The sequence below is a fragment of the Littorina saxatilis genome, linkage group LG5, assembly GCF_037325665.1.
Source record: "Littorina saxatilis isolate snail1 linkage group LG5, US_GU_Lsax_2.0, whole genome shotgun sequence".
Taxonomy (NCBI): domain Eukaryota; kingdom Metazoa; phylum Mollusca; class Gastropoda; order Littorinimorpha; family Littorinidae; genus Littorina; species Littorina saxatilis.
The window spans coordinates 38,103,977-38,115,531 of record NC_090249.1 but is presented as its reverse complement, the minus strand read 5'-3'; the positions used below and the strand labels follow the sequence as shown (position 1 = coordinate 38,115,531).

Genomic DNA, 11,555 nt, shown 5'->3' with positions numbered 1-11,555 from the left:
AAAGGACTTAACATTTCTTACATACGGCTCAAGTTGACTAAAATCTTTACAAACATTGACTATATTCTATACAAGAAACACTTTAACAAGGGTAAAAGGAGAAACAGAATCCGTTAGTCGCCTCTTACGACATGCTGGGGAGCATCGGGTAAATTCTTCCCCCTAACCCGCAGGGGGAGTACGTGGATGTGGACTCTTACTGACTGAGTTGGTTTCAAGTTACGATTGTGACAACAAAATATTTATTGCTGAGATTTTTGAGGATTTTCTTAACAGAGCCATTCGGCTTTCGGGCTCCTCCACCCCCAAAGCTTAGTTCACGTAAGAACACTTATCCCTGGTAACAGCTTGTGGTGATTAGGCCTGTCAATTTAGTTCGCACGTGCGGCAGTTCAGTGCGGAAACGAAGTCATACAACCGTGAATCAAAAACAAAAAAATCGTTCCCCTTTTCGTCCTTTGGTGTGTGCCGTTTTTTGGGGGTGAGGATGGGTTTGGGGTGGGGGTCACTGAGGGTCTGACCAAAGCGGCCGGGTTTGATGTTAAATCGTTTGATCTTCACGTATTTTTTTTAGTTTGACGTACAGTGCACATTTACTGATCCGGCGTTACCAAAGTCAGAGGCTGAGTAGTCGGAGAGAGTCAGTTCCGGTCAGAGAGTCAGCTGCGGCTTACACTGATGGAAGTGCACATTTTTAAGCCTACATTTTACGATGTGACGTTGTTGTTGTTGTTGTTGTTCAGGTTAAATGTCGGCCTTAATTAGTGTAGCCAATAAAAAACGAAGGAACCTATTTTTAACTGATTACGTAAGAAGAGCTTATTAATCTGCACTAAGGTCCAAATCTAGGTCCACGTTTGTTAACTTGAATGTTGAGTCAGTGAAGGTTACCGAAAACGAGACTAAATTTATGCATGACACGGGTCAAACACGTGTGACTCTGCAGAACCACGTGTGTGTTCGTCCGGCGAAGCAGTGGATTATCGACGTCTGCTGGAGAGAAAAAAGCGGATAATCACTAGCCATGATTTCGCTGAGTCATCGTTGTACGAGTTGTGTAACCGCTAAAAATCAGCGAAGTAAGAACTGGTGTTGTTGATTGCTTCCACCCTCCGCCACAACTGAGGTTTCACAAGGTTTCATTTTTGATTTCATGTTTTGACCCAACCCCCGACCACCCCGGGACGGGGCACGGTCTTAAAAAATGCGAATTCATCGAGTTAGAATGGATTCACCCTTCACATTCTCACCCTGCTCCTCTCTTCTCTCCGACCCGCTGCCTGTCCATCTCTCGTCCGTTCTGTTCAGCTCTCACAAGGCCAACACCCAGAGATACAGTGTACTTGTAGATCCGGTGTGACATTTTCATCTTTCGCCGTGTTGATATTTCGCTTCTCGGCCTCGTTGATCTAGTATAAACTCTACATTGAACAAAAAAACACCCTTCGATAGTATAGAACATTTTGTGTGTGTGCCGCTTCGGACCCCTATAACGGCAGAATGTGAATAGTCAACTTATATGACGGCGGCCATGTAGGCCTAATGCAAGCAAAAGAAGAATAAATTACTCTCTTCGATCAGTGCCTGTGAATAATTTCATAATGGCAACGACTAGTGCACTTGAACTTATCCCGCTCTCTATTAGTACGAAAAGGTTGGGAATTATATAAGTGTCCTTACATCCTTACGTATCGTGTCCCGGCGTTTCCAGTTCATTGCGTTCTCTGCATGGAGAGGGGAGAGTGCTCGAGACTGGTTTGGGGGGGGGGGGGGGGGGGGCGGGGGGGGGGTGGGGGGGGGGGGGGGGGGGGGGCGGGGGCGGAGGTTAAAAGAGTACTTGTCCACAGGCCAACGAATATTGAAAATAAGATTGTTAAGAGGCTGCATTTCAGGTCAGTCAAAAGGTAATTTGCAAGAGTTTCCATAGTACACTGTACTTTACAGTGGGTGGGTGTTCACTGTCGGTCACAGGCACAGGGTTTGGGCAAGGGGAAGAAGTGGTGTCTGGTGGTTCTCTTTATTGCACCTCAATTCTTGCACAAAAATGGAATGGACATAAACCAGTGGCATTTGCCTGTGGTACTGCTGGGGTCAAGCTAAGTTCACCTGTCAGTGTCACTCCATTCAAAGACTTCCCTCATTTTAAAAACAGATTTCCTCTGATTGTCTGTGGTCTTAAAAGGGGGGGGAGGGGGGGGGGTGTACTTCTGTCTTGATCACAAAGAGATGAGAATGCAGGTAGCCTATAGGCCCTATGGAAATCTTAACAAATGATGAAAGATATTTGACATTTCCACCTGTCCTAAGGAGTGAGTACTTTTGCCCAAAACCGGCTTCCTGGGTGGGTCCTAAACAAGTGATGTCCGGAAATAATTACTCTGTCAGGTTGTTAATCAATTGTGAGGATAAAGGTTGCTTGTTCATTTCAATGCTTGACAATGAAAGTTGCTTGTTCTTGTCAATGCTTGTTATTCTCTCAGGTGCCAGGAGACTGGTTCCGAATGACTCACTTACTGTATACTATATACTCACTTACATAGCGTATGCATTTAGAGTGCTTATTTTCCTTTGTTCCGCAGGTATTTGGAGTTTTGAGTCCTAAATTTTCTTTTATTTCATTTTACAGGCCGCTGTCTACAAGTAGCTCATCTGTCAAGATCAAAGTTCTGCATCAAAAAGACCTCTCAGTTTCTTCTCCATCTTCGTTGTCATCGCCAGCATGTCTCTCAGGCTGCTGACCGGAAATCTGACCTTCACCTCTCTGCGACCCCTTGACCTTTCCACCTGTACTAAGGAGTAAGTACTTTGGCCAAAAAGTTTCCAGGGTCAGGTGTAAACAGGTGATGTCTGTTAATAACTCTGTCAGGTTGTTAATTAATATGCCCCTTCCAAAACCGTGAGGCAAGATTATGTGGCTAATCAGAGAAGGCAAGTAATTCTGGCATCACATTCAATGATGAGTAGTACAGCCCTATCTGCCATGTGAACTTAAGTTAATGATTCAGAAGAGCATTTATACTAGGAGACAACAGAAGGTAGAGCCTATCACAGACAGCTCTCTTCAACTCACAGGTGTTCGTGTCTCTGACCAGTAGCCATTGAACATTTGAAGTTGAAATTGAACTATAAACAGCTCAGGATAAGGATATGATTTCATATAGTCGTGTGAGGTTAACCTCATGGAAATTCAGGCTGCTTTCTCACTGGGGAAAGCGAGCTGCCATACAGTACGGTGCTACCCTTTTTTTACATTTATTCAAGTTTTGACTAAATGTTTTAACATAGAGGGGGAATCAAGACGAGGGTTGTGGTGTATGTGTGTCTGTGTGTGTGTGTGTGTGTGTGTCTGTCTGTGTGTGTGTGTAGAGCGATTCAGAGTAAACTACTGGACCGATCTTTATGAAATTTTACATGAGAGTTCTGACACGGGTATGATATCCTCAGACGTTTTTTTCATTTTTTCGATAAATGTCTTTGATGACGTCATATCCGGCTTTTTGTAAAAGTTGAGGCGGCACTGTCACACCCTCATTTTTCAATCAAATTGATTGAAATTTTTGTAAAGCAATCTTCGACGAAGGCCGGACTTTGGTATTGCATTTCAGCTTGGTGGCTTAAAAATTAATTAATGACTTTGGTCATTAAAAATCTGAAAATTGTAATTAAAATTATTCTTTTATAAAACGATCCAAATTTACGTTAATCTTATTCTTCATCATTTTCTGATTCCAAAAACATACAAATATGTTATATTCGGAGTAAAAACAAGCTTTGAAAATTAAAAATATAAAAACTATGATCAAAATTAAATTTCCAAAATCGATTTGAAAACAATTTCATCTTATTCCTTGTCGGTTCCTGATTAAAAAAACATATAGATATGATATGTTTGGATTAAAAACACGCTCAAAAAGTTAAAACGAAGAGAGGTACAGAAAAGCTTGCTATGGCTGCAGCACAGCGAAACCACTACCGCGCTAAACAAGCTCATCAGTTTCACTGCGTTTTGCAAGAGCGGCGGACTACGGTCATTGTGATAAAATGCAGTGCGTTCAGTTTCATTCTGTGAGTTCCACAGCTTGACTAAATGTAGTAATTTCGCCTTACGCGACTTGTTTTTTCCTGCATGGGTGTATTCATATTTCCAAGCCCTGAGACTTTCACTGTGAACTTGGGTTCTTTATCGTGCGCATGCCTATACACAGGGGTGTTCGAACACCGCAGAGAGTCTGCACAAAGTTGACTCTGGGAAATAAATCCCTCGCGGATTGTTGGGATCGAACCCACGCCGGTAGCGACAACAAGTTTTGAAGCTTTTTCCCCGCCCAAGTACTCATCAAGGCCGGCAAACAGCTCAACAGAGCAGGTGTGAAGAGGAACTAGTGAGACACCCTGTCACATAAACTTTATAACACATACAGTGGTTAGAAAAGATCCTTCTTTTCTATATACATATACTAGAGGAATACCCGGCTTCGCCGGGTGAATCGCGAGACAGAGACAGACAGCGTGGCGGTTCGCCGTCTTAGAGCACGTGTTGAACATTTTCATCCACCAGTTTGTGCCCACACAAAGGAAGGCAAGAACATACAGAGAGACAAAAGCCGCCAGACCCCATCACAAACAGAACTCTACAATCCACAGGTGTTGCCTGGCGAGCTAGCTATAAATAGCTCACAACTTCTAAGGCGAACAACTCTGCAGAGTCTGCTGTGAAGGGCGACGGTAGTCTCCCTGTCACACTCGACCCCCTTTGAATGAACTTTGTCCCCAAAGTTCCGAACCATGGACCCGCCAAGCTTAGGTCCCTCCCAGGTTGGTGGAATGGGAACAGCACGAAAATGATTCAGTGGCCATAATGCCATTCCTGAACATATCATGTCGAGTCCCATCCCTGTCGACGACGCCAAATGTAACCGAGTGCCGAAACACCACAATCACCTTTGAAGGCGAAGTCCACTCAAACGGGATTGAGAATTCTCTATAATAACTTTCTTTCTCTCCTTTTTTTTTTTTTTTTTTTTTTTAGCGTATCATCAACTCACGTCCCTAAAAGGAAAATTTCCTGTGAGGACGTTAAGGACCCCTAGATTCTATAATAACTGTTATGGCTTCTCAAAGGAAGGCCAGAACATACAGAGTCAGAGAGACCAAAGCCGCCAGACCCCATCACAAACAGAACTCTACAATCCACAGGTGTTGCCCACACACACACACACACACACAGAAGCCGTATATATCTATCTATATATATAAATATATAGAGATAGATGACAGTGGATTTTTCGATAAATAGATTCGACCTTTGCACTTTTACAGTGAGGACAACTTACGGGTACAGGCAAGGAAAGCCGCGTTCTGGACAGTGCAGTGACCTTCTAAAAATAGTAACGGGAATATGGATTGACGCCACACGAAGGAAGGGAGATAAATGCGCAAAACACTGGAGAAGATAAGGAAGAGTTACTGGGAATGGATGTAGTGGATCTACAGAAAAACCCAAATCGGTTCAGCGCTGCGCGCTGAGAGCACGTGTTGAAAATTCTCATCGAACAGGTTGTGTCCGGGGTCTACCTGAATATGCCCACCAAATTTGAAGCAGATCCATCGAGAACTTTGGCCGTGCATCGCGAACACACAGACAGACAGACACAAGCCGTATATGTATAGATATACAATAGGTTTCAGTGTAAGCATAGTGTTGAATATGCCTAAGATTTTATCAGCAAATTTGTATTGACTGTATAATTTGAATAAAACGAAACAGCAATATTTGTTAAGATCTTTTGCTATTTTCTCCGTGTTCTTGTCCTTTCAGTGAAATCCTGGCCTACTTCGAGAACAGCTACGACCTGAACGAAAGCTTGTATACAGGTCTCAAAGGTAAGGGATGTTGGTGGTTAAAGGTGGCTTCCTTCCAAGAGCATGGTTATTGGACAGTTTTCTTCAAAGAACATGTTTCAAGGTTTCTGTAATTATTGTTCCTGCCTGTTCGTAGCATGTTCCATGACATTTTATTTGCTTGCAACCTGTTCCAAGTGTTATGTAAATTGTCATTACCCAAGATTTTTTAAGGGACATTCAGTCATTAAAGAAAAGAAAAGAAAAGAAAAAAGAAAAGACTTATTCTTCCAGTATTTGATATTGACTTAAAGTATGTGTGAATGGTTCGTTTGTCAAACTGTTCCATGGGCTAACCTTTCTCGTTGTTAAATTCAGTCAAGTTTTTGACTTAATATTTAAACATAGACTAGGAATCGAGACGAGGATGATGGTGTATGTGTGTCTGTGTGTGTGCCTGTGCGTGTGTGTATGTGTAGAGTGATTCAGAGAAAAACTACTGGACCAATCTTCATGAAACTTTACAAACAAATCCTACCAGTTGATATCCCCAGACATTTTTTTTGGGGGGGGATAAATGTCTTTGATGACGTCATACCCCGCTTTTATTGAAAGTTGAGGCAGCACTGCCACGACCTCATTTTGTAACCAATTTGACATTTTGGTCAAGCAATCTTTGACTCAGTCCAGACTATGGAATTTGCTCTGACAAAATGATAACAAAAATGTTGTTTGGTGGCTTGTTGTCAGAAAGGCATTTTTTGTTCATCCTCAGGGAGCATATCGCCTTCTATTACAAATTGAGGACATCATTAGATTTACATTAATTCACTCTAGATCTGGTAATTTACCTTTTTTGTACAAATGTGTGTGCTATTCTGTGCTTTACACCACTATGAGAAATTTTAATTTAGTCTGTTGTAAAAAACATTGCAGATGCCAACAGCATTTACAAATGTCCGGACCGTCTGCGTCTGCCGTTGGTGTTCTATTACGCCCACACTGCCGTTGTTTATGTCAACAAGCTGCTGCTGGCCGGACTGATCAAGGTCAGATCATTTAATCTTTGTGTATCTGCCTTGTTGTTTTCGTCTTTATCGGTCATTCAGGGGCATGAATGAGAACTCACAGTATCTTGGAGTACATGGAGTATATGTACCTGAAGACCAGACATTTTGTCAAGCTTTGGGAGGGGCAGGTGGTCTACTTTCTAAGGCAGGACACGATAATTAAACAAGTCGCGTAAGGCGAAAATACAATATTTAGTCAAGTAGCTATCGAACTCACAGAATGAAACTGAACGCAATGCCATTTTTCAGCAAGACCGTATACTCGTAGCATCGTCAGTCCACCGCTCATGGCAAAGGCAGTGAAATTGACAAGAAGAGCGGGGTAGTAGTTGCGCTAAGAAGGATAGCACGCTTTTCTGTACCTCTCTTTGTTTTAACTTTCTGAGCGTGTTTTTAATCCAAACATATCATATCTATATATTTTTGGAATCAGGAACCGACAAGGAATAAGATGAAAGTGTTTTTAAATTGATTTCGAAAAAAAAAATTTGATAATAATTTTTATATATTTAATTTTCAGAGCTTGTTTTTAATCCGAATATAACATACTAGTGATACCCGTGCTACGCACGGGATTTTCTTCTTTATAAATTACATAATTAATTGTGAATAAGCAACAAAAACGTGTTAAATGTTTGATGGCATCATACAAAACAAAATGCCATAAATTTATTGGGAGAAAATAGTGTGCACCGTACAATAACAGTTTTACACATCAGCAAATAGGAAAAAGTAACAGTTGGTACTGTGAACAATAAAACGCCTATCAAATTTTCATATAATTGGGAAAGGATAAAACAGCGTTAATGTGTGCCCTTTTGAGATTTCAGTCAATGTGGACAGTCTGAGAATTCAGTCAATGTGACAACATGATTTTGTTATGCTTCAATTAAGATGCATGCTAGTTAAAATGTACAAAAACAATATGTAACACCAATTATATAATTGGGAAAGAAATCTTGTCGCAGTTCGCCGACTGCTCGAGTCACCCACAATGAAATGTTTGTACGATTGACTGCACTTAAATTAGCGGCTACATTGACATAAGTGAAGTACATAAATGTGCAAAAAAATGTGCCCATAGAACAATATTTTTACACATCACCATACATGTCTTGAGCTGTCTTGAGACAGGAAAAAAACAACCAGCGTTAAATGGAACAAAATGTTTACACTTTGGCAAACATGTGAATAAAAAGTAGTTAAAATGTGAAGTTGGTTCTGCGAACAACAACATGTTTACATAGAAGCAAAATGTTTACAGATCACCATGCATATGTATAGAGAAAAACACTCTCACACAACGCTAAATGTGCAAATGAACTGTGTGCACATCGTCATGCTCACAATTGGGAGCTGGATAAAAAGACAGCACTAATGATTGCAATGAAGAACACTATCATAGTTGCACATCAGTACACCCGTACTTGCAAAAAGTACAGCAAAAGAGGGGGGGGGGGGGGGGTTCTGACACCGAAGAGAGTCTGCACACAAAGTTGACTCTGTGAAATAAATTTCCGCCGAACCTGGGATCGAACTCACGCTGACAGCGGCCAACTGAATACAAATCCAGCGCGCTACCAACTGAGCTATGTCTCCAAATTTGCAGAACGTGCACTTGCAATCACCCAAATAAATTAAATATGCTGACATTTGTAGAACCTGCATTTGCTATCAATTCATTGGTACTTAGTCGCTATGGTGAAAATCTGAAAGAACAAACTAAAAGCATACTCAGAACATTTGTGAAACAAAATACTTTTCCAACTCAAGGGAAGTAATCAAAATCACACTCACTAAACCCAGAACGTGCACATGCAATCACCCAAATAAATGAAAAATGCTGAAATTGTTAGAACCTGCATTTGCTATGACCCAAATTAATGAAAAATGCTGATGTTTGGAGCACAATCATTCGTCAATTAATTGGGATTTACCTGGCAAAAGTGCGCAAAGTTGTTGAGTGGACATACCCCGATCTGTCGCCTTGTCTGCGGAAGCAAATGGCGTCTTCCTATGTGAAGAAAATGAGAAAAAGAATATATAGATTGTACACAGGTGTATGGGTAAAATTGAACTTGAGCGTGTTAAATTCATAGCTCATAATTCAATCAATCAATCAATGAGGCTTATATCGCGCATATTCCGTGGGTACAGTTCTAGGCGCTCTGCAGTGATGCCGTGTGAGATGAACTTTTATACGGCCAGTAGATTGCAGCCATTTTGGCGCATATTTACCTTTCAAGGCCTATTATTCCAAGTCACACGGGTATAGGTAGACAATTATTAACTGTGCCTAAGCAATTTTTTCCCAGAATGACCCTTTTGTCAATCGTGGGATCTTTAACGTGCACACCCAATGTAGTGTAAAGGGGGGGGGGGGTTCTGACACCGAAGAGAGTCTGCACACAAAGTTGACTCTGTGAAATAAATTTCCGCCGAACCTGGGATCGAACTCACGCTGACAGCGGCCAACTGAATACAAATCCAGCGCGCTACCAACTGAGCTATGTCTCCAAATTTGCAGAACGTGCACTTGCAATCACCCAAACAAATTAAATATGCTGACATTTGTAGAACCTGCATTATTTTGCTATCAATTCATTGGTACTTAGTCGCTATGGTGAAAATCTGAAAGAACAAACTAAAACCATACTCAGAACATTTGTGAAACAAAATACTTTTCCAACTCAAGGGAAGTAATCAAAATCACACTCACTAAACCCAGAACGTGCACATGCAATCACCCAAATACATGAAAAATGCTGAAATTTTTAGAACCTGCATTTGCTATGACCCAAATTAATGAAAAATGCTGATGTTTGGAGCACAATCATTCGTCAATTAATTGGGATTTACCTGGCAAAAGTGCACAAAGTTGTCGAGTGGACATCCCCCGATCTGTCGCCTTGTCTGCGGAAGCGAATGGCGTCTTCCTATGTGAAGAAAATGAGGAAAAAGAACATATATATTGTACACAGGTGTATGGGTAAAATTGAACTTAAGCATGTTAAATTCATAGCTCATAATTCAATCAATCAATCAATGAGGCTTATATCGCGCATATTCCGTGGGTACAGTTCTAGGCGCTCTGCAGTCATGCCGTGTGAGATGAAATTTTATACGGCCAGTAGATTGCAGCCATTTCGGCGCATATTTACCTTTCACGGCCTATTATTCCAAGTCACACGGGTATAAGTAGACAATTATTAACTGTGCCTAAGCATTTTTTTTCCAGGAAAGACCCTTTTGTCAATCGTGGGATCTTTAACGTGCACACCCAATGTAGTGTACACGGGGGGGGGGGGGGTTCTGACACCGAAGAGAGTCTGCACACAAACTTGACTCTGTGAAATAAATTTCTGCCGAACCTGGGATCGAACTCACGCTGACAGCGGCCAACTGAATACAAATCCAGCGCGCTACCAACTGAGCTATGTCTCCAAATTTGCAGAACGTGCACTTGCAATCACCCAAATAAATTAAATATGCTGACATTTGTAGAACCTGCATTTGCTATCAATTCATTGGTACTTAGTCGCTATGGTGAAAATCTGAAAGAACAAACTAAAACCATACTCAGAACATTTGTGAAACAAAATACTTTTCCAACTCAAGGGAAGTAATCAAAATCACACTCACTAAACCACCTTGAAGTGGAGTACACTAAAAACGAAATGAACAAAAATCCAAAAAATAAAACATTGGCACGATTTCCAACAATTGAAAGGTTTTAGGCAGCAACTCTTCTGCAAAATCTTGTTAGAGTGTCTTTGCTATTAAATAAACTATTCTCAACGAAAAAGAGATCTACAATGATGTCAAAACTGCCCACAGTCAGTTGCTGACGTAACCAAAACACACGTGGAACTTCGAGTCACGAACTCGAAATGCAAATGAAAGGCATCAAAACCAACCTAAATCATAGTCATGGTCATATCAAACCTAGAATATAATCATACTGAGTTGTTATCCTCATATACGAAGAATAAAATTGGCTTACTTGTGTTTTTACGGGTTCAGCAAGTTTTGACAGAGCTAGGAGACAGCTGCCGGTTCGACAGACGACACTTTCGGAACCTTACAATTTGCAGATCGTAGCACAATAGGAACAAAACGAAAGTAAAGATAAATTCTGGTTACAGTACACTGTGGCAAAATGGTTTCGGAACACTTTAAGAAGGAGACTGACTTACCTGTCGCGCTTGGTCGATGCCTGAACAAACATTCGCCGAGTCGAACTTGCTTGTAGTTGTAGATGCCGCATGTCGTGCGGGCGGAACTGAGTGTCTGAGCCAATGGGAGACACGGTTCTTTAACAGCCAATGGGGAGGTCTTCCGGTCGAGTCGTCTGCTAAGAAATGGCGCGTCAGAATGCCAGAAAAAGCCATTTGGCTTCGGAATCGGCTATTCTAACCGGGCGGAACCTGTCCGCCGCCAAACGTTCCTAGGTACCGCGGAAATCGGGGCCCAAATCGGCCGGGTTTGGGAGGAGATAGCGATGCAAGGCCCCAAAACGGTCGAAACGGATTTCCTTCGGAAACACTCGGAACTGCCGAACGGAAACACTCGGAACTGCCGAAGATGGCCGAAAGTTGAAGAAGAACCAATCACAGATCTCTTTCGGCGAGGTCAAAGTTCAGG

General features: G+C 41.7%; 1 protein-coding gene across 1 annotated transcript in view; it reads left to right on the top strand.

The window, feature by feature from the left end:
• The window catches only part of LOC138967054 (uncharacterized), a 34,157-nt gene that overhangs the window by 5,196 nt on the left and 17,406 nt on the right, over positions 1-11,555 (top strand). Inside the window, exons 2-4 of the mRNA XM_070339513.1 lie at positions 2,627-2,796; positions 5,819-5,883; positions 6,778-6,890. Coding sequence (XP_070195614.1) covers positions 2,720-2,796; positions 5,819-5,883; positions 6,778-6,890 — 255 coding nt within the window. The 5' untranslated portion in view covers positions 2,627-2,719. The remainder of the gene's footprint in view (positions 1-2,626; positions 2,797-5,818; positions 5,884-6,777; positions 6,891-11,555) is intronic.